The sequence below is a fragment of the Lucilia sericata genome, unplaced genomic scaffold (genome assembly GCF_015586225.1).
Source record: "Lucilia sericata isolate MDLA Ls3-8-SP2 unplaced genomic scaffold, ASM1558622v1 Contig000235F_arrow, whole genome shotgun sequence".
NCBI classification, from domain to species: Eukaryota; Metazoa; Arthropoda; class Insecta; order Diptera; family Calliphoridae; genus Lucilia; species Lucilia sericata.
Window position 1 is genome coordinate 115,756 of NW_023994262.1, and position 24,718 is coordinate 140,473.

General features: G+C 31.0%; 2 protein-coding genes across 12 annotated transcripts in view; both read right to left on the reverse strand.

Annotated features, from left to right (window-relative positions):
* The window catches only part of LOC119602497 (polypeptide N-acetylgalactosaminyltransferase 5), a 118,580-nt gene extending 106,973 nt beyond the window's left edge, over positions 1 to 11,607 (reverse strand). The window contains exon 1 of one of the 7 annotated variants that reach the window (XM_037954045.1): positions 11,521 to 11,607. The gene's annotated coding sequence lies outside the window, so the exon portion shown is untranslated. Of the gene's footprint in view, positions 1 to 10,464; positions 11,080 to 11,332 lie in introns of those variants that run through there. The other 6 variants (XM_037954043.1, XM_037954038.1, XM_037954037.1 and 3 more) reach the window with 6 other exon arrangements.
* Positions 11,608 to 19,052: 7,445 nt separating this feature from the next.
* Positions 19,053 to 24,718, reverse strand: part of LOC119602498 (serine-rich adhesin for platelets) — a 55,297-nt gene continuing 49,631 nt past the window's right edge. For 3 of the 5 annotated variants that reach the window (XM_037954047.1, XM_037954048.1, XM_037954049.1), the window contains exons 6-7: positions 24,164 to 24,253; positions 19,053 to 19,285 (exon numbers count right to left, since the gene is read on the reverse strand). In XM_037954047.1, coding sequence (XP_037809975.1) covers positions 19,082 to 19,285; positions 24,164 to 24,253 — 294 coding nt within the window. In that variant the 3' untranslated portion in view covers positions 19,053 to 19,081. Of the gene's footprint in view, positions 19,286 to 19,934; positions 20,955 to 24,163; positions 24,254 to 24,718 lie in introns of those variants that run through there. The other 2 variants (XM_037954050.1, XM_037954051.1) reach the window with 2 other exon arrangements.

Genomic DNA, 24,718 nt, shown 5'->3' on the forward strand with positions numbered 1-24,718 from the left:
GCGCAATGTTCACACTTTTTCAATCAAATGCAAATTTAATGCTCAGTTGGGAGCTCCGGTATACTAGTCGCTAGTATTTTTGCTTTATCTGTCCGAGGGTTCGAGATTTCCTTTCCAAAATCCTTAAAATCCCAGGGAATTTATATATTTATTTGGCATCTCTACTTCCAAACAACGAGGGTATGAACAAACTGGCTTAGGATTATTTTAGTTGTGGTTAAAACTTGCAGTTTACATCATTTTACATTAGTATTAAAGAGAAGAAGAACGGAAAAATACTAAACTTCATTAAATGCACTAAAAGGCATTTTACACTGAGAGAAAGAATTTTATGTTTTCAAAAAGAAACAAGGAATAAACATTTAATATAAAATCCTACCGGATACAAGTCATGTTGAATTAAAAAAATAGAGTAATTTTTAGAACTCTCTTTCGTAGGATGTATTTTCTATATTTTAACTATTTACGCAATTGGAACCAACTCTAATTCAGAGATCTTTAGCTTTTTTGTTACCTTTTGTGTGTCCTCGTTCAATTCTCTTATGCAAGTCCTTTATTAAGACGCTTAAAAAGTGTTTGCTTCTTTCTTTAAAATTGAAGTGATTTAGATGAATTGGATCCAAAAGAACAATTTCTATTCCCAAATGCACTTTTAAGTCTCATTGTCATATCTAACGGCTTTGAAACCTTAAATCCCTTTAACAGTAAAGCTTTCTTACTCAGCACATGCGAGGTCCACACATATAACGATCGCAGGATCTTCTTCTCTAAAATCAGCCTTCTGTCCTATGTAGTTTTACTCTTTGATAGCCACATGTATCTCAGGTGATGATTTGATGGCACCAACGTCTCACTTGTTCTTTGTGCAGGAAATCGGAGTCGGAGTTTTACTGTGTTCATGCGTCCATAGTGTACATTAAGAGTCTATAAGTGGGTAATATCAGTGGATTCAGTGATAATGCAAGGCTCGGTTGTAGTTATATTCCTAAACCTGCTCTGGTTCTGATCAATTCCGAATTAACGTTACCTCACAACAGTAGTGATCAGAATTTTATTATGACACCGGTTTTAGTTGTGCTCCTAAACCTGCTCTGGTTCTGATCAATTCCGAATTAACGTTACCTCACAACAGTAGTGATCAGAATTTTATTATGACACCGTATGTAGTAGTTATTTCTATAATTTTAGCAGATTTGCCTGGTAGTCATATATCGGAGAAAGCGATCGTAGCCCCCCAGTCATTTTCATTGCTTTTCTCCATTTAAACACCCTAATTCTTCCTTTGCTGGGTCTTAGGCGTCCATAAACCGTAACATGAGCAGGTTCACCTTATCGACCTCGTAATTATTCATACCGCAGATGTCGACGGATTCATCTTTCGACTGTAAACTGTTTTGTCTATGAGGTCTAACGACGTACATGTTTTTGCCGGTCCATATACAAAAACTTTTTTCAAGTACTCGAGCTCCAATCCAATCTCTTGCCATAGCAGTCCCGTTGAGGAATGATAGCTATCATGAGTCAAGCTTTATCAAACCCAAAAGGAAAAGGCAATAACTGGTTAGAGTCAATAGAATGGGCGGATCCAACATGCGATGAAAAACTCCCTATTGATGCTATGAGGAATGCCCTGTCCCTATCGGCATTCTCATCATCTAAATATTCACCCCATTTCAGTCCTTAACCTCTTAAAGTCGATCACTACACTACAGAGATGGCTCTGTTGTTTCGACAACAGCACAACAAATTGGTAGTCCGAAGCATGAATCGATTTTTAATTGAAAAGGCTTATTTCAGAGGCCACAAAGACCTACTGTTATAAGTTGAGCATGTTTTAGAGTAAACTCCGCCACGTCTCAACGAACTTCACCGCCAATTCAACCGTCACTCCATCCGACATCTCCTCAAATACAACTCAGAGTCCCTTTCATCAGATACTAGTATCCGATGGTACAATATCGATAGGTACATTTTATTAATGCACAACCTTATCCTGTGGTTTGTACCGCTCCTAGAAACTAGGAGCATGCATCAATCTTTTAACCAAGTGTCCCTTCCCGCGAATTTGGGACACTACGTGGATCCCGAAAGAACCTCAATCATTAAAGTTTTGCGGGCAACTGGCCACCCGTAGTACCAGATTATCTGGTGCTCTGGTCCATTCCAAGGAAAGGCCGAGGATACATTTGATCATCACCAGAAATTTAGGGAAATCAATATCCTAATCTGTCCTTCTATCGATTGATGATTTTCAGCTTGACTTATTTGCCTTCAACAGATCGACCGACGGATAAAGCTAGATCGTTTTAGAGCTTTACAAATACCTCAAATATACTTACGATTAATATTTCATAGTAGAAGAAGGGTGGATCTAAAAAAAAGTAGTAGAAAGCTAAACTTGATGCAGATTTTTCCAACACTGTAATTGCATTTTACTTGACTAGAATTTATATGTATTTATGCTGTTGTTGTTAATGTTTGTAGTTTTATTTTTTTTCCTCTGGATTCTTTAAATCTGTCTACTGTCTCTTTATAGCGTGCATTTATTTTTAGTTAGTTAAATGCAGTTTTTTTCCTTTTATTACATTTTTTTCTTCTTTTAAACCAGAACCACGTTCTAGTTTACCACGGGGTGTACGAGACTATGAGTGTAATGTGTGTATGTGTGTGTGTGTGATTTTTTGAAAACTAAAGCTGTTTTGTTTGTAAAAAAAAATCTGTTGATGTTTTCTGTTCGGATAGATGCTTTTTTCCAGTTCTTTTTTTTTACGAGTTATGTTCTTATTTGCTAGAAAAACCGGAAAATAGCAGATACATTTTTATTGCAGTTGTTGTAAACTAACATTGAGGTTATTTTCGCACGTACCGTAGGCGGAAGAAATACAAACTATAGATGGAGAGATATAAAAAAGTTTTTTAAGCTTAAACAAAGAACAACAAAAAAATAACAACAGCAGTAGTTAAAAAAAAAATTAGTTATTTAAAATTCAATTATGACATGTTTGTGGTATGTACAATTTTTCTACAATAGACAAATAAATTGTAACAAAAAACAACACACACACACACAAAGTCAATAAAAACGGGATCAAGAAAAAAAGCTACAATTTTGATTTAAAGAACTTGTTACACGAAAGCTTTTAAGAAAAAAAAATTTCATTTGTAACGGAAATGTAAATCAAAAAGTTTGAAATGTATTTGAAAACCTGTTGCCATTGCACAAAATACACAAACAAACAAGAGATTTACATACATAAGTACATTCACAGATACTTATACGCTTATAAGTAATTAGAATGTGGAACAGGTTATTTAAAGTAAAATTATAAATTCCTTTATAAGTGCATAAGTGTCGGTATGCAATTGTAAGTAGTTGTTGCTGTTGTTGTTGTTGTTAGCAACTTGCCCTCATTGCACCCTTTTTCGTTTAAACTTTTAATATGACCACAACGACCAAACATTCACTTATGCCAAGACCAGCTGCTGGCCCCATGCCTCCTCGTGCCTCTTTCTCTCTTTTTTTTTAGTGGCACTTTAGTAAACAATATAATAAAAGTTGGCTTATTTTAAACAAAAAACTAAAGAAGAACGAGAATAAGAACGTTAATAAAAAGATCAAAAAGTATTTGCTATAGTTTATTGTACTATTGAAAACAATAAATAAACATTTATAATACAGAGCAGAGATTCTTAAATTCTGAAAAACATAAATATGTTGGTTAAAAATTTTGCAAAGAAATTATTTTATTGAGAAATATATTATTGATCCGTAGAAAATACTTGGAGAAAATTGCATTCTCCTTTCTAGAAATCATAATATCAATACAGTGGTTCTTTATTCTGGATGCTCAAATGGTACACAGACGATTATACACTTAAGAAAGTCTGGTAGTAAACCCCGAAGCATATCGAAAGAAATTAGGGAATTTTGTCGAAAACACAAGGACATCTATCATCATTCAAAGCATCACAAAGATCTGTCATTCGACACATTCACGAAAACATTCATCCGATCATACACTTTAGAATGTCTGCTAGTAAACCCCGAAGCATACCCAAAGAAAGTAGAGAATTTTATCGAAAACACAAGGACATCCATCAACATTCAAAGCATCACAAAGATCTTTCATTCGACACATTCACGAAAACATTCATCCGATATCATCATAAAGGTGTACGTTATGTTTCTTATATACTTCTGACTCACTCTACATCCTGCTCTAATATAGTTCCCGCAGTCACTTCTCTATGAGGTTCTTTCGACTTATACCAAAAAATTTTATTTCATCGAATTTCAGACTTTAACTAACATTCTTTTCCAGCGATTTGGGTTTCAATACGTGTACCCCAATGGGATCTCCGTAATAGCCAGTACTTGACGAATTCTGCGTGCAACTGACTCCCATAGTACCAGACAAGATGGGTGTTCTAATCAAACTCCTAGTTAAATAAACTCGAGGAATCATTAAACTGACTCCCCTAGTACCAGATAAGATAGGTATTTTGATCAATCACCTAGTTAAATAACCTCCAGGAGTCATTAAACTCCTCATTTTCCAGTTATGACAGACTAGAGTTAGCTCCCCTATTTTCCGAGCTTGCAAACATCCCGCATTATTATCTACTCTCACGAAGAAGGTTAAAGTAATACTCATCTGTGATGCCTCTGTTCAGTCCATCCCACTCCTCTAGGCATTTCAACTCAACTCTTTTGAGTTGATAATAGAACCGGAAATTTATACCCAAATACCTATAAATTTCATCTTGCTTCCGACTTGTAATCAACATTTTATTCCAGAGATTTCGGTTTCAGTCACATCCACTAGGTTACCACGAGTACTCCCCTAGTATCTCATAAGATGAGTGTTATAATCAAACCCTTAGTCAAATAAACTCGAGAAGTCATTTAACTCGTCAGTTTCTAGTTCCGGTAGACGAGATTGTATATATATTTCCCAGATCGCAATCATCCCGCGGTATGATCTGCTCTCGCAATGAAGGTCATTATATTACTCATCTGCGATGATTCTCCACCAGTTCGATAAAAAGTTAATGCTTCCGAAGAAGAAAGTCATTACCACTAACGAATGTACTCTTTATAAACGAGAGAAAACAGTCACCATTTTAGTGTCTACTTTGTAAGGAAACTTTTCAGTCCCCAAGTAATCTAGAGTAAAACGCAAACTTAAGCAAAAACTTTCGTTACTGTGTTGTTGACTCATTCGGACTAGCTTTCTGGCTCCCGCTTCGTAATCTATAGAATGACGATTGACTTTCTCGTAGAATAAGCACATGTTAAAATAGTAAATCACCTGGACTAGGAGTAACCCTAAGTGGTTGCTTAAATAGATTGTTCGGAACTGTCCGGTCGAACTGCTGGGCTGTTTAGTCCATGCCACTCCTATAGGCTTTCAAAACTTTCGTACAAATAGAAGATGATGCGTCATTTGTCGAAATCAACGGCAGGACAAAGCAAATGTTGTACACTTTAATACATAAGTAATTAAAGAATACTTTTAAATGATCCTTCAATGTCTTACTATTTCGGAATTCTGATCTATGAGATATATTCGTAGCAAGTACCACGTGTTAATTATATTAGACTTGGTAACAATTCTAAAGAAGAATTTTTGTTTGAAGGGATCTACACTTGATCTTAAAGAAAAGATTTCTGTACAAATATGCAATTTTTAGAACTATTGCTGTTCCAGAGACGCTTTGGAAACCATATACATCTTTTTAGGAATTGTTTTATAAAGTGTTCTTGTTTTAGATGATTCTGGTCTAAAATTAAGAAGATTAGAAACAGTTAGAAAATTTAGAAAGTTGATTTGAAATCTCTAACAAATGTCCAAGAAGTGGTTTCAGGAAATCTCCTTAGAAAGTTTTTGGATACGATACTATTCTAAAGAAATGGCGGCAAAAAAGTAGTATTTAAGAAATACGAGAGCAGTTAATACATTAACCCCCATTTTCTCATTGTCTGATTATGTTTTATCATAACGATAAATTGACATTTTACATACAAAAATTATTTTAACCGTCAGTATATCCACCTGTTAAACGATAACCGGAGGTTGAGATATTGGCCCTACGATATCGGTAAAACTAATCGATTAAATTGTGGATGTTTTGAAGGTGTTCACTAAACGGATTATTTGGAAGAAAGCAAAAAATCTCTCAATTCATTAAACATTGTATAGTGTATAGGTGGAACATTCAATTATAACCACAACTACCTTAAAAATACTATTTTAAAAACTGTTCCCGCATATTTCACGATCTGTAGTTCTTACAAAAAAAGATTGCAGAAAAAATAATATTTAATAATACAAAATTCTTACTGATTGTTCCGAAAACTTATTGTCAAGATACTAAACGCCCCCCCATTGAGAATCCCTGGAAAACTGCAAACATAGTTTCGGCATGAGAGCAGCTAACAAACAATGGATACAATAGCAACAACAAAACAAAAAAAAGCGAGAGTAAAGAACAAATAATAAAATACATACAACAAATAACAATAAGAATATGTATAAAAACCTTTTTTAATACACACACACACATTCACCAACAAGCTAACAAACATTAAAATGCCAGAATGTCCGATGAATAAACATAGATACACATGGAACTGCGCCGGGTAAAAATCAACAAACTGTAAAAGGGCAAAATGTGTTTGCAGTGTGTTTGTAAATAAAATTGAAAACAAATAAAAGGTAGAAAAATAGTGGTAAGTAGAGGTGGCCAGAGAGAGTAAAGTGTATGAAGGGTAAGTAAGTATGTAAGTGAGTGAGTAAGGAGTGAGTGGTATAGTGCGTGATAGTTTTAACAAACAGTATAAAAATGCATTTGAAAATAATAGGGTTGCCAAAGTTTGCAACATCATTTTTGTATGTTTTTTAACAGCTGTTGGGAGTTCTAATATGTGTTTGTTTGATTTTCTCCTCTGGGCTCTTTTGACAGCACGAGAACTTGTTAATCTGTTATCTAGGTCAAACTTATAGCTATAAAGTTTCAAAAGCATTTAAAGCAATATCTTTCTAAAATTTTAAAATAATAAACATTGAATAACTTAATCTATAAAAGAAACTAGGCTCTGGAATTTAGCAAAACATTTAGTTATTTAAATTAAGTCAAATTTTAGTTTATTTTTATACCCAAAAATATTTTTAACTAATTTCAGTTACATATTATCAACCAATTCAAATTTTTTAAACATTACAAATGTTTGATGCTATGATATTGTTATTCAAATCTATTGAATTAATTCTTTAAAGTAGCTCTATAACAATCATAACTCGTATATAGAGTTGATAAAAAAAACAGCTTAGATATGTTGTTTTTATTAAAATGTTTTGTCAGTTATAAAACAAATATTTGAATTTAAATAGAATAAACATTTAAGATAAATATGTCAATCATCAATAAAGTATATAAAAAAAAAACAAATAAATAATCTTTATAGAGTCTGGGGAATGGGAAAAAGTGTTTGCATTTTTATTTGCATAATTTTTATGTTTAACAAAAATTTACAAAATTTTGCCAGAGACTAACTATTGAATTCTATTGAAATTTTTCAGACGATTTTCCTAGAAATAGAAATATCCTTCAGTAAACATAACAATAAGTTAATAAACTTCGGATTAATACTCTGTCAATTATCTCTTGTTATTCATCAAATGTTAACTTAAAACAGATCAAAGATGTGGGGAATATGATGATCTGCTATGGACAGCCGGATTCACAAAACAAAAATCACAATTCTTAAATCTAATTCCTCATTGCAGGCCATGGATTCCTTTCTGAAGAAAATTAATCAAAGTTGAACTGTGATCTGGTATCTGTACAAAATGTCTTACAATTATTGGGGACTGACTAATCAGTTATCGAATCTGCGCTTCTCTTAGATATTATCTTATTAAATAAGGTTCCGAAAAAATCCATATAATCAATTTAAAATTTATCAAAAAGAAGGTTGATTTTCTGGATCAAATTATCGATGCCCGTCTATTACTGGTCAAAAAGACCAGAAGAATTGATGGCATTAGAAGAATTCAGAAGAAGAGAAATGCTATTTCATATAACCCATTTCATATCGGTAGCTCAAGCTCTAATTACAGGAGGAATTTTTGATTGTTTGCTGTTTGTCTCTTTCAAAAAAAATGGTCCTTCAAACCAAAGTATGATATGGTTCAAATACAGAGATTATTGTGACATTATCAAATACTAGAGATTCCGTCCTAAACCATTATGAAATCATATTCAAGATAAAGAATAAACGAGCTAAGCAAATCTATATTCAAAATGTATTGATCGATATCCAAACTTATCTTCAGATTATATAGAATGTTACATTGCAGGAATTTTAGACAATATTGTTCAGGAGCTGACGGCTATTTTACCCATTCAGGGGTTCCACAAAGATGTTCGATAAAAAAAAGTAAAAATATATCTATATTTGGTAGTTTTTCATAGGGCCATAGAGGTTCTAATAAACAACATCGGAATAGGGGATTACTATCAACTAGCAATACTCCAGCATACCGTCAATGAACGTAATGATTACAGGAGCCAACTGCGGCTGAAAAAGGGCCAATTCTCGAAATACTTAATACGCCAGCATGTTTCTAGAACGTAAACCCACAATTACACTTCTGAAGTGACATATTCAATGACTCGATATATATCATGAGCCCATACAGCAGACCTTTGTCAATATTATCGTCCCATCGTTTGTATCTGAACTACAGCCACAACGTTATAGCCAAAGGGGCTTCACAACTTAAGTTGGTAACGAATAGCGGCTCTGTTTGGTTGCAACGAATCTTTAACGGTTAGAGGTCTCGTGAAACCTGTTTCACACCAAGAATACTTGCACGTGGTGAGGTACAAAACCTTGCAGACTTAAACTAGCAGTTCCTCAGTACAAGATTCTGTCCTAAGCTCTGCACATATTACTGAATATCATAACTAGAAAACCATAGCCGAAGGATTCGTCAATTTGTATACATTTCTTAAGCGGACCACAGCTCTTAATCACTCAACATAGATCCTGCTCTTAACAATGTTATTTTCATATGTATTCCCATGACCTTTGACCCAAATAGAGGATAATGTTTGATTGTCTCACCATCTCGTTGAAAAACATTCGACTTTCATGTACAAATCTGGATATAAAGTACCCACCGATCAGGGATTTAATAGAAGCTTGGCAATCTGTATAAATTCTGATATTCGTATTCAATATCCGATAGTACTTGAACCAATTTGACCCCCTTTTGTTCGCTAATATTTCAGCTTGAGGGATGTTACAGCCATTATTGAGTATAAATGAGATTTTAGTTCCTCATTCTTCAATGAATATGACAATACCAACTACTTTCATGATCTTGAATCCATCTGTGCAGATGCAGTTTTCCAATGGAAGGATTCTTGAGCCTCCGAAGAGATGTGATGCTGGAATTGTCCCAAAAGAGTCGGTTCCGTATATAGTTATTGACATTATAGGAGCCAGGCAGAAAATCAGTTATCTTCGTGGTATCTCTGAAACAAATACTTCATTCTTAGACTTGTCTACTGATAAAAACATCTAAAGATGTGGCTGACTATGCAGTTTAAGACGACATGAAATTTTATTAATTTCGCAAAGGAAATAGCCCTGATCTAGACTGTAGAAGAAAACTAGTATTTGGAAACTTTCTCTTATCAAGCTTGGCTGCTGATAAACTCCTTTAAACATTTGGCTGATAGTGAAGGGATAAACTTTAAGAGATTTAGCAAATCTGTCAGTAGTAAAAACTTTACAAAAGTTAATCGATTTAATTAATAAAAATCAATGCCTATAACGGAAATTCTAAAAATATAAATTCTATGGCAGTATTATTCAACGTTTAAATTTTATAAATTTGAGAGATAATATGATTTTGACCTCTTGAAGGTCTTTAACAAAATAAATGCAATTTTTAAATTACACACACAAAAGCAAAGACAAAACTGATAAGAACTAATAAAAATTTCCTAGGATTTTGTTTTTGGTGTTTTAAGTAACGCTTGGCAACTCTAGGAGATAATAACAACTAAAGAAAAATGAATTAAGAATGCAACAACAACAACAAAAACTGACCACACAATACTTAAAGAAAAGATAAATAAATAAAAACAACAAATACAACAACTGCATATTAAAATGAAATAAGATTTACAAAAACAAACTGCATTATAACAACAAATAAATTGTACACAAATATTTAAATGAGAGGCTTGTTAGGAATTGTAATTTTTTTTGTACTTAACTCTCTCATAAAATCAACAACAACAATAATAAATATACAAAATAATCTTTATACAAAAAAAAAAGCAACAGAATGTTTAACGAAACCGGTTCATAAAAGGGGGCCTTTTTTTAATTACACTTAAATTAAGTTTTAAGAAAAAGTAAAAAGAACAAAGAGAAAAACTTACCTTTAAATAAAACAGAAGATTAAGAGATGAGTGGAGGGGAGATTATCATAAAGTCTTAAAGGGGAAGAGTGATGAGTAAGGCAGAAGAAGGAGTTAACAAAATGTTTCAAGTTTCCTAAGGGAATTTGTCAGTTTTCTAATGTAAAAACTAGAATAGAATAGAACTAAGGAGGGAGAGAAATTGAGAAAACATAAATTTATAAAAATTTTAATGAAAAATAAAAATTCTCCGTTACATTGTTTCCTTTTGTTTGTATCTTTTTAGTACAAACTTTCTTCTTATTAAAAAAGCACACAGCTTAGTTGTTGTACCCCATTCCTTGGCCTCCTCCCTCACTATTCCCAATGATGACTTTTTAAAAGAGCCCCACAACTCATTGATGTACAGCACACGTATCAGCTAAAACTAACGGTTATTTATGGTTTTTACTATATAAACAATTTAATTTTATTTATTGTTGTTTTTGTTTTATTATCATATGTAAATTTTTAGTAGAATTTCACCCACCAAAAACCATAAACATTATTCCAAACAATTTGCTTTAATTTTATTCTAAATTTCTTTTTTTCTTCTTTCTTTCTAATAATTTTACTTTTTTTGCACTTACACCTTCGCTTTACTATAATTTTTTTTTTACTTTTTTTCGCTTTTCACTGACCAAACTTTAATTTCTTTTATTTTTTTTTTTTTTTGTTTTGCGTAAAAATCACCACTACACTACTCAAATTTGTTGTTGTTTTAGATTTTATTAATTGACAACAATCAACAGCAAGTGCGAACGAAGTAAATTGTACGTACAACACAACAACAAATAGCACAAAATCAAATCAAGGCAAAAAAAAAAAAAGAAATAATAATTGTATTTACACGTTCTCCATGAAATGCAAATTTTTGTATCTTTTCATTTTGTAGTAACTATTTGAAGGATTATTATATATTTATCATTTTCTAACAAACTTTTTTTTGCTCGTTTTAGCTGTTTTTTTCTTAAATTATTTTTACACACACGTTTAGTTAGGAGTGGAGAAAAAAACATGAAATTTTATTTATTTTACTTTAGAGCCGCCGCATTTGCAACGAAAAACTAGCAACAACGAACCGTAAATGAAGTATCGCAAACACATATGAAGAAGACGATGAAAAAATATCTTTTTACATTTGACAACTCAACAAATATACCTGCTATAGTTAGTACACACAGTTGCTATTACAAAGTAGTAGATAGTATGTTAATGTTATACAACTGTGGTGAGATTGTTTTAAACTTGGCAGCACTTGAGCGTAAACAGTTAGAGAAGATGATAACAACAGCAGTATTGTTTACTTTTACTTGTTATATTTTTTAAATAAATGAAATAATGAATTAAAACAAAGTGACAAATTGATGAACAAGTGCAGAAAAGAGCTAAGAGGTGAAGTTATAATAATAAATATAAAGAAATACATAAGTTGACCAAACATATAAGGTGAAAAATAAAAAGTTGGGTAATATGTGGGGGAAATTAAAACACCTTGGAGATAGTAAGAAATAAGGAAAATTATTTACAAATCAAACACTTTTCAAAGTCGTTAAAATTGTTCCATACTCAAGTGCATACATTGCATTTTTCACACATTGATTTGCTAAAAAACAACTAACCGTAATAAACAGTATTACCATTTATATTGTACTGTATTATCAGCTTTGTGAACATAGCCGTGTTACGTACAAAATTGTAGTATATTTTAGGGATAAAGTAATTTCATTAAATAGAATAATTGAAAGAGAATTGAGTTAAAATGATGAAAGAAAAAAGTAAAACACGCACAAAAGTAAAAAAATATAAGTAAAATTCCTTGGAAGTCAAGAAAATTCACCACAAAATATATGTCAAGGTCATTTTTAAATCGGTTTTCCTAAATGTATACAGTGTTTCTGCTTCTATTTGTAACAACAACAACAAAGAGAACCTACGTTAGCCTAATGACTCCATGTATTGACATTTTCAAAGCACACAGTATTACCATTAATGCTTTCCTGCTTTATCATCTTATAAATACGTATAGTTACAGATAAAACTATGGCATATCTTAGGGAAAATAAGTTTGAAAAGCAAATTTTATTAGTGTTTAATAAAGAACAGTATTGCTAGCGTATTCAAGTATATCATTTGTAACATTAAGTAATAAATTTAAGTAGCATACTTTTAAAAAATACTGAAAGCCTGTATTACCACTTATATGAACTGCCTTATCACAATTTGTCATATGGCCGTATTGAAGGCAAAAAATATAAAAAGAAACTATAGCAGACTTTACGGGTTGAATTCATGCAATATTTACTCTTATACACCAAGAGTAAATATTAATTCAACAACTGTTATACACTAGTTTTTGTACCAGGCAATATAGAACTTTTCGGTACTTTTTCTAATATAAAAACTTCTGATAAATAGACCATCGTAGTCAATAGTCCACAAGTCTATAGTCGTCTAGTCTAATCTATAGTGTAGTCTATAGTCTAGTCTATAGTTTAATCTATAGTGTAGTCTATAGTCTAGTCTATAGTCTAGTCTATAGTCTAATCTATAGTGTAGTTTACAGTCTAGTCTAGTATATAGTCTATTCTGTAGTCTAGTCTATACTCTAGTCTATAGTCTATTATATAGTCCAGTCTAGAGTCTATTCTATAGTCCAGACTATAGTATATTCTATAGTCCAGACTATAGTATATTCTATAGTCTAGACTATATCAAGTCTATATACTAGTCTATAGTCTAGTTTATAGTTTTAGTATATAATCTAGTCTATAGATAGTCAATTGTCTAGTCAACAGCCGAGTCTATAGTCTAGTCAATAGCTGAGTCTATAGTCTAGTCAATAGCCGAGTCTACAGTATAGTCTACAGTCTAGTCTATAGTCTAGTCTATAGTCTAGTCTAAGTCTAGTCAATAGTCTAGTCTATAGTCCTAGGCTCCTATAGTCTAGTCTATAGTCTAGTCCTATAGTCTAGTCTAGTAGTCTAGTCTATAGTCTAGTCTATAGTCTAGTCTATAGTCTAGTCTATAGTCTAGTCTATAGTCGAGTCTATAGTCAATCTATGTCTAGTCTATAGTCTAGTGCTATAGTCTAGTCTATAGTCTAGTCTATAGTCTAGTCTATAGTCTAGTCTAGTCTAGTCTATAGTCTAGTCTATAGTCTAGTCTCTAGTCTAGCTATAGTCTAGTCTAGTCTATAGTCTAGTCTATAGTCTAGTTTATAGTCTAGTCTATATCTAGTCTATAGTCTAGTCTATAGTCTAGTCTATAGTCTAGTCTATAGTCTAGTCTATAGTCTAGTCTATAGTCTAGTCTATAGTCTAGTCTATAGTCTAGTCTATAGTCTAGTCTATAGTCTAGTCTATAGTCTAGTCTATAGTCTAGTCTATAGTCTAGTCTATAGTCTAGTCTATAGTCTAGTTATAGTCTAGTCTATAGTCTAGTCTATAGTCTAGTCTATAGTCTAGTCTATAGTCTAGTCTATAGTCTAGTCTATAGTCTAGTCTATAGTATAGTCTATAGTCTAGTCTATAGTCTAGTCTATAGTCTAGTCTATAGTCTAGTCTATAGTCTAGTCTATAGTCTAGTCTATAGTCTAGTCTATAGTCTAGTCTATAGTCTAGTCTAGTCTATAGTCTAGTCTATAGTCTAGTCTAGTCTATAGTCTAGTCTATAGTCTAGTCTATAGTCTAGTCTATAGTCTAGTCTATAGTCTAGTTTATAGTCTAGTTTATAGTCTAGTCTATAGTCTAGTCTATAGTCTAGTCTATAGTCTAGTCTAAGTCTAGTCAATAGTCTAGTCTATAGTCTAGTCTATAGTCTAGTCTATAGTCTAGTCTATAGTCTAGTCTATAGTCTAGTCTATAGTCTAGTCTATAGTCTAGTCTATAGTCTAGTCTATAGTCTAGTCTATAGTCTAGTCTATAGTCTAGTCTATAGTCTAATCTATAGTCTAGTCTATAGTCTAGTCTATAGTCTAGTCTATAGTCTAGTCTATAGTCTAGTCTATAGTCTAGTCTATAGTCTAGTCTATAGTCTAGTCTATAGTCTAGTCTATAGTCTAGTTTATAGTCTAGTCTATAGTCTAGTCTATAGTCTAGTCTATAGTCTAGTCTATAGTCTAGTCTATAGTCTAGTCTATAGTCTAGTCTATAGTCTAGTCTATAGTCTAGTCTATAGTCTAGTCTATAGTCTAGTCTATAGTCTAGTCTATAGTCTAGTCTATAGTCTAGTCTATAGTCTAGTATGTCTAGTCATAGTCTAGTCTATAGTAGGTCTAGTCTATAGTCTAGGTCTATAGTCTGTAGTCTATAGTCTAGTCATAGTAGTCTATAAGTCTAGAGTCTAGTCTCTAGTCTAGTCTAATACGTATAGTCTATAGTCTTAGTCTATAGTTAAGTCTATAGTCTAGTCTATAGTCTAGTCTATAGTCTAGTCTATAGCAGTCATGTCGTCTAGTCTATAGTCTAGGCTATAGTCTAGGTCTAGTCTATAGTCTAGTCTATTCTAGTCTATAGGTCTAGTCTAATAGTCTAGTTTATAGTCTAGTTTATAGTCTAGTCCTATAGTCTAGTCTATAGATCTAGTCTATAGATCACTAGTCTATAGTCTAGTCTATAGTCTAGTCTATTCTAGTCTATTAGTCTAATCTAGTCGTATACGTCTTGTCTATAGTCCAGTCTGGTCTATAGTTTAGTTTATAGTTAGTCTGTCTTGTAGTATATATTCTAGTCTATATTCTAGTCCTTAGTCTTGTCTATAGTCTATAGTCTAAAAGAGTACTAATTTTGATATACCTTTTAGTTAGTACTATTTTAAAATTTAAATTTTCCATGCTGTTTTGTTTAACATAGAATCAAACATAGAATCAAATTTTCAAACAAAATTCTTTCCAAAATTTGAAGACTTCTTCAACACAATCAATCAAAAATGTAATTTATACTTTTCATAACTAAATGTTTAAAAACGATGCCGACCAACAGAAATTAAACACACCTTGAATAATTAGTTTTATTACTGCATTTAGAGTTCACTACTATTTGCTGCTGCATTTTTTTTTCATTGGAACATTAATTTGTTTTATTTTTATTGTTTTAAGATGTTTCATTATATTATGTATGTATATTCATTACTTATTTGTTTTTATATATAATTTATAAAGTTTAACTATATATTTTATTTAATTTTTATATAATAACTTACTTTGAAATTATTTTAAAACTCTTAAAAAAGATGTTTTCAAAACAGTTTAAGTTACGCATTTGTTAAAATTTCTATAACAGACCTGCGAGTATATCAACGTTTTTGTTTTTTTCTTTGTTAAGTGTAAAGTTAAAAGTTGTGAAAATCATTTCAACACAATAAATGAAAAGCTAAAATAATATTTTTGTTTATAATTTTAAAATTCGTTAATATGTCGTTTAAAGTAATAAAAAAGGCCAATTTTGTTTTTAGTTATTTATTTTTTGGGATTTAGGTAAATTTTCACTAAAATTTCGTTTTTTATTTTTGCTACAAGTACAAATATAATGTGGACGTATTAAAAGCTAAAGCTAATAAATTATGTTGTTTGTTTTTATTAAATTAAATAAAAAATAATATAAACAATTAAATATAATTTTTAGGAAATACATTTTTATAATTTTAAATATTATTTAGGCAGAGTCGCAGAGATTAAAGGGAACTAGGGCTGAACTTGAACTGAAGTGAACTGAACTAGAACTGAACCAGAACTGAACTAGAACTGAACTAGAACTGAACTAGAACTGAACTAGAACTGAACTAGAACTGAACTAGAACTGAACTAGAACTGAACTAGAACTGAACTAGAACTGAACTATAACTGAACTATAACTGAACTTGAACTGAACTTGAACTGAACTAGAACTGAACTAGAACTGAACTAGAACTGAACTAGAACTGAACTAGAACTGAACTAGAACTGAACTAGAACTGAACTAGAACTGAACTATAACTGAACTTGAACTGAACTAGAACTGAACTAGAACTGAACTAGAACTGAACTAGAACTGACTAGAACTGAACTAGAACTGAACTAGAACTGAACTAGAACTGAACTAGAACTGAACTAGAACTGAACTAGAACTGAACTAGAACTGAACTAGAACTGAACTAGAACTGAACTAGAACTGAACTAGAACTGAACTAGAACTGAACTAGAACTGAACTAGAACTGAACTAGAACTGAACTAGAACTGAACTAGAACTGAACTAGAACTGAACTAGAACTGAACTAGACTGAAACTAGAACTGAACTAGAACTGAACTAGAACTGAACTAGAACTTGAACTAGAACTGAACTAGAACTGAACTAGAACGGAACTAGAACTAGAACTAGAATTGAACTAGAACTGAACTAGAACTGAACTAGAACTGAACTAGAACTGAACTAGAACTGAACTAGAACTGAACTAGAACTGAACTAGAACTGAACTAGAACTGAACTAGAACTGAACTAGACTGAACTAGAACTGAACTAGAACTGAACTAGAACTGAACTAGAACTGAACTAGAACTAGAACTGAACTAGAACTGAACTAGAACTGAACTAGATCTGAACTAGAACTGAACTAGAACTGAACTAGAATTGAACTAGAACTGAACTAGAACTGAACTAGAACTGAACTAGAACTGAACTAGAACTGAACTAGAACTGAATCTAGAACTGAACTAGAACTGAACTAGAACTGAACTAGAACTGAACTAGAACTGAACTAGAACTGAACTAGAAACTGAACTAGAACTGAACTGAACTAGAACTGAACTAGAACTGAACTAGAACTGAACTAGAACTGAACTAGTACTGAACTAGAACTGAATTAGAACTGAACTAGAACTGAACTAGAATTGAACTAGTACTGAACTAGAACTGAAACTAGAACTGAACTAGAACTGAACTAGAACTGAAATAGAACTGAACTAGAACTGAACTAGATCTGAACTAGAACTGAACTAGAACTGAACTAGAATTGAACTAGAACTGAACTAGAACTGAACTAGAACTGAACTAGAACTGAACTAGAACTGAACTAGAACTGAACTAGTACTGAACTAGAACTGAATTAGAACTGAACTAGAACTGTGAACTAGAATGAACTAGTACTGAACTAGAACTGAACTAGAACTGAACTAGAACTGAAAGAGAACTGAACTAGAACTGAACTAGAACTGAACTAGAACTGAACTAGAACTGAACTAGAAACTGAACTAGAACTGAACTAGAACTGAACTAGACTGAACTAGAACTGAACTAGAACTGAACTAGAACTGAACTAGAACTGAACTAGAACTGAACTAGAACTGAACTAGAACTGAACTAGAACTGAACTAGAACTGAACTAGAACTGAACTAGAACTGAACTAGAACTGAACTAGAACTGAACTAGAACTGAACTAGAACTGAACTAGAACTGACTAGAACTGAACTAGAACTGAACTAGAACTGAACTAGAACTGAACTAGAACTGAACTAGAACTGAACTAGAACTGAACTAGAACTGAACTAGAACTGAACTAGAACTGAACTAGAACTGAACTAGAACTGACTAGAACTGAACTAGAATGAACTAGAAACTGAACTAGAACTGAACTAGAACTGAACTAGAACTGAACTAGAACTGAACTAGAACTGAACTAGAACTGAACTAGAACTGAACTAGAACTGAACTAGAACTGAACTAGAACTGACTAGAACTGAACTAGGAACTGAACTAGAACTGAACTAGAACTGAACTAGAACTGAACTAGAACTGAACTAGAACTGAACTAGAACTGAACTAGAACTGAACTAGAACTAGAACTAGAACTGAACTAGAACTGAACTAGAACTGAACTAGAACTGAACTAGTACTGAACTAGAACTGAATTAGAACTGAACTAGAACTGAACTAGAACTGAACTAGAACTGAACTAGAACTGAACTAGAACTGAACTAGAACTGAACTAGAACTGAACTAGAACTGAACTAGAACTGAACTAGAACTGAACTAGAACTAGAACTAAACTAGAACTGAACTGAGTGTGCTAGAACTGTACCAGAACTGTTCCTTAACCCCTTAAACTCCTTGTGACATGCCTAATAATAAGGGCCTTTCATACGGCAGAGTATTTGAAGTTATTAAACAAAATTACAAAATATTTTTTTTTTTTTTGTTTAAATACCAATTTATACTACAAATACTCAATAGCTGTTTCCTTTTAAAATAAACAATTTTAATTAAATAAAAAAATTTTTCAAAACAAAAAATCCAATAAAATTGTTAAAATTTCAAAATAGGAAACTTAAGATTCACTCAACTTTCCCTTGGCAACACAAACACTTGACGAGGTCTTTTTTTCAAAACACAACACACAAATTGAGACAAACTTAAGGGAAATTATATAGAAATAAATACAACCAATATAGTAAACATAGTAAACATAATGATAACATTATAATAATTAAAATAAATACTTAAATAATTAATTAATAGTTTAACTTGTTTTTCATAATAATAATAATTAATTATCATTCATCTTTATAATAAAGTTTTTAAAATATTTTTGTATAATTTTTTTTAAAGTAGTTTATCAGTTGAAATTATTTGCTAAATCTTGCCTTATTAATGGTCTGTTTTTCGGCTTCGCTAAATTCCAAAATGCTTTCGATGGCCTGCAAATGCCCTTGGGAGTTTTCCTTGTCGGTAAGGAAATAGTAAACAGCACTTTTTAGGAATTGTAATGTAACTTCGGGATCCACATGAGTGCGATTCTTTTGCGCTTCCAATAAACGGCGATAAATGGTCTGCCATGTTTTTTTTTTTTGTTTTTATTAATATTTAACAAAATTTGAAATATTTCAAATGAAGGCAACAAAAAAAAGAGAAATAGGGGGAAGAATAAAAGGGGAAATATTATATTTTAAATTTACTCTTTAAAAAATAATTAATTAAAATAAAAAAAAAAAAATAAAACAAAATGTAATTAATTTTTTTTAAACAAATGAAAACACCAAAATAATTGTTATTTTATTTACAATAACTGGATAAATATGATTTTATTATTATTTTAAAGAAAATGAACAAAAATGAAATGTTTAAAATGTGCTAATTGTTTTATAAATGATTTATTATAATGATAATGAAACCTGTTAAAAGTTTAATAATTTCTATATATTTTTTATAAGATACGTTTAAAATATTTAAAACATTTATTACTAAATAGTAAATTATGATTTAAAATTGTTTATAAGTTATTATTTATTAAAAAGTATAGAGTTTTTTTTATAAATTGTTGTATATGTATATAACAATATTAATTAGTAGGTAATATGTATTTTGTTTTTAAAACATGCTAAATTATTTAAAAGTTTATTTTTAAAAACTCTATTTATATAATGTTTTACAATTTTAATTACACAAATTTTTCAACCGAGTTTACTTTTTTGTTTTGTTTTATGTATATTACACACAAAATACTGAGTTGTTTGTTTTTATTAAAAAATGTTTTCGAAAAAACCTATATAACTTAGATAAATATTTTCTTTTGTAACTAAATATATGTTTACATACCTTTAGACAACTGCCCGGGAATATTTATATTTCATATTGTACATAATGTTTATTTACAAAAAAATTAAAAAAAAAATTTTTTAAATACGTTCGTGAATCCAAATTGTTTTCACAAGTCTAGGCGAATTTAACACATTAGGCTATCGGGCGAATTCAGTCGATACGGTAAGAGTGTCAGTTTCTTCTTTGATGAATTCAAGTATCAAAATCCTTATTTTGAAAATATTGAATTTGAATTTTTAAATTCTTCTTAAACTTATATTTTGAAAATTTATTGGTAATACTCAAGAATTAATAAAAATTTAAAAAAATTTTCAAATACAAATTTTTTTTGATAGAAATAAAACTGAAATCATATTTCTATAAATCCTCGTGAATGAGAAAACAAAATCGATAGAGGTAATTAATTTTTAATACACAAAGTTTGGATCTAGGCCAAGTCGATCAACTTTTTCAATTCTATATACCTATATCTGAATGTCTGAATTCGCCCTTTCCAATCAATTTATAAAGATTCACCTTGATGGACAATGCTAATTGAATAATTACTGCATTTACGAACGTATCAATTGTTGAAACAGAAACATTTACTTTAATAGTTAGATACTAGTTGGAAATCGGGAAATTTCTGAAATAGTTTTTTTTTTTTTTTATAATTACAATAAGTAAAACAATATTAATAGAAATAGATATAGAGAAAACTTTAAATAGAATTTAACATCAATATCGAAGTCAAACTATTCTTTTATATTTGCGTTACATTTTAAAGTTTGTTGGTAAATTTCAATCTTTAGTGGGGACCTTATGAATCATAAATCCTTGTTATTGAAATTATAATTTGTTTGCTAAAGAGTTCCGGCCATAAGGTCTTCGTAATAAGATCTTCCTTTTAATAAAGGTTTTCTAAAGATTTGAAGGTTTGTAGAAAAAATATTTCATAGAGATGAGATCGAAAAATCTAAAGACTAAAGATTAGACTGCAAACTTGACTATAGGATAGTCTAGTCTATAATCTATTCTATAGACTAGACTATAGACTAAACTATAGACTTGACTATAGACTAAACTATAGACTAGACTATAGACTAGACTATAGACTAGACTATAGACTAGACTATAGACTAGACTATAGACTAGACTATAGACTAGACTATAGACTAGACTATAGACTAGACTATAGACTAGACTATAGACTAGACTATAGACTAGACTATAGACTAGACTATAGACTTGACTATAGACTAGACTATAGACTAGACTATAGACTAGACTATAGACTAGACTATAGACTAGACTATAGACTAGACTATAGACTAGACTATAGACTAGACTATAGACTAGACTATAGACTAGACTATAGACTAGACTATAGACTAGACTATAGACTAGACTATAGACTAGACTATAGACTAGACTATAGACTAGACTATAGACTAGACTATAGACTAGACTATAGACTAGACTATAGACTAGACTATAGACTAGACTATAGACTAGACTATAGACTAGACTATAGACTAGACTATAGACTAGACTATAGACTAGACTATAGACTAGACTATAGACTAGACTATAGACTAGACTATAGACTAGACTATAGACTAGACTATAGACTAGACTATAGACTAGACTATAGACTAGACTATAGACTAGACTATAGACTAGACTATAGACTAGACTATAGACTAGACTATAGACTAGACTATAGACTAGACTATAGACTAGACTATAGACTAGACTATAGACTAGACTATAGACTAGACTATAGACTAGACTATAGACTAGACTATAGACTAGACTATAGACTAGACTATAGACTAGACTATAGACTAGACTATAGACGAGACCTATAGACTAGACTATAGACTAGACTAGACTAGACTATAGACTATATGACTAGACTATAGACTAGACTATAGACTAGACTATAGACCTAGACTATAGACTAGACTATAGACCTAGACTATAGACTACTATAGACTAGACTATAGACTAGACTATAGACTAGACTATGACTAGACTGTAGACTAGACTATGACTAACTATAGACGATGACTAAGACTAGACTAGACTAGACTATAGACTAGACTATAGACTAGACTATAGACTAGACTATAGACTAGACTATAGACTAGACTGTAGAGACTAGACTATAGACTAGACTATAGACTAGACTATAGACTAGACTATAGACTAACTAGACTAGACTATAGACTAGACTATAGACTAACTATAGACTAGACTATAGACTAGACTATAGACTAGACTATAGACTTTTTAAAAGACTATAGCCTAGACTATCAGACTAGACTATAGACTAGAGCTAGACTACCTATAGACTCGAATAGACTAGACTGACTAGACTATAGGAATGACTATAGATTAGAATATAGGACAAGACTTATAGACAAGATTATAGGCTAGACTATGGACTGGATTATATACTAGTCTATAGAATAGCTCTGACTAGACTATAGGACTACTACATAGGACTAGACTATAGAACTAGACTATAGACTACGCTATAGCTAGACTATAGACTAGACTATGGACTAGTCTATAGACTATACTATAGACCAATACTATAGGACTATACTTATAAGATTATACTATAGGACTATACTACAGAATAGTACTAGATTAGACTACAGAGTAAACTATAGACAAGATTATAGGCAAGACTATGCACTAGATTATAGACTAGACTATGGCAGACTATAGACTATAGAGTAGACTACAAGTAGGCTATAGAGTAGACTATAGAGTTGATTATAGAGTAGACTATAGACTATGGACTAGACTATAGACTAAACTATAGACTAGACTATAGACTAGACTATAGACTAAACTATAGACTAGACTATAGACTAAACTATAGACTAGACTATAAACTAGACTATAGATTAGACTATAGACTAGACTATAGATTAGACTATAGAGTAGATTATAGAGTAGATTATAGACTAGACTATGAACTAGACTATAGACTAGACTACAGACTAGACTATAGACTAGACTATAGACTATACTATGGACAAGACTATAGACTAGACTACAGACTAGACTATAGACAAGACTATAGACTAGACTATAGACTAGACTAAGGACTAGACTATAGACTAGACTATGGACTAGACTATGGACTAGACTATAGATTAAACTATAGACTATAGACTAGACTATGGACTAGTCTATTAGACTATAGAATAGACTAGAGTATAGACTAGAAAATAGTATACTATAGAGTAGACTATAGAATAGACTATAGACTAGACTACAGACTATACTATACACAAGACTGTAGACTAGACTATAGTCTAGATTGTTCACCAAACTATAGACTAGACTATTACGGCATCAAGTGGACTTTTATATACTATACATTTCAAATTAAATATTTGTATTAGTTTGTGGTAAGGTTAAAAAAGGACCCAACGATTTCCTTTAGATTAATCAACCACTTTGGCTTCTTAGCGAATAAACAGCTTAAAATTTAAAAACGGTAAGATGATATTTTCGGACTATTTTTTATAGTCGTTCAATAAAATGTATAACAAATCTAGAGCTTTTGCATTTTATAGAAATTCTTTAAGGACTTTATAACCTATTAACAAAATATTTGAAATTTTTTAAAAGCTTTAAACTCGGTTTTTAATAAAATAAACTAACTCACTGCAAAAAAAAAGGAACGAATAATGACCATATGAGACCAATACACCACAATTTTAATAAGATGAGAAGCCCATTAAATGAATGTATACAAGGATGGATGAATGCATATAAGTAAATGGGACACACCTCCTAAATTATTAATATAAACTTATAGTTTAAACTAAATACCGATAATGGTTTCTTACTTTTTTTTTTTTTTGAATGAACAAATTTAATGAGATTAACAAATGAACAAATGAGAAAAAAAATGTGTTAAAATGAAACGGAAATACAGCACAACACCGCGTTTAAATTGGAAAATCATAATAAATTATAATAAAAATTACAAATTATAAACCAATCTATAAACTTAAAAAGTTAATTTTTAATAAAATTTTGTTTAAAAAAATTAAAAGAAAAACAACTAAATTTTTTGTGTGAGTGGAGGAACTTTTACAAACCTTACGCGCGCCGAGTACCCACAAAGAAATTGCCTCTTTTGCAGTAAGGAGAGCATGATTATTGCCGCATTCATTTCTACATTCTGCTGCCTATAAAATATTGGATATTTTGGAATTGTTTTTGTTTTTTTGGTTGGTAGGTAGGTATTTGTTTTTTTTTTTTTTCGAAAGAATAAAAAAAGAAATTTCAAATAAACAAATTTTGAAAATTAAATTTGTAATAAAATTAAAATTATAAAAGAAATGTTTGACGTTATTTTTAGGATTTTTTTTTTTTGGGTTTTGTTGTCACTTAATTAGTAAAATTGCTTAGTAGATAAAATGCAGCAAATAAAAAAAAAAACGATTTTATAAAATTTAACAAAACAATTAGTTAAATCAAAATAAAGTTTTGAGTTTAACAACAACTACTTTTTTTTGTTAAAAATATAATTAAAGGCATGCTTAAAGGTTTTTTGCTTTTTTGTTTATAAGAAAAATATTAATTTTTAGAAAATTTTACTTTTAGTTTTAATTTATTGGTTAGTTTAATTAGTTTTTGTTTAAGTTTGTTAA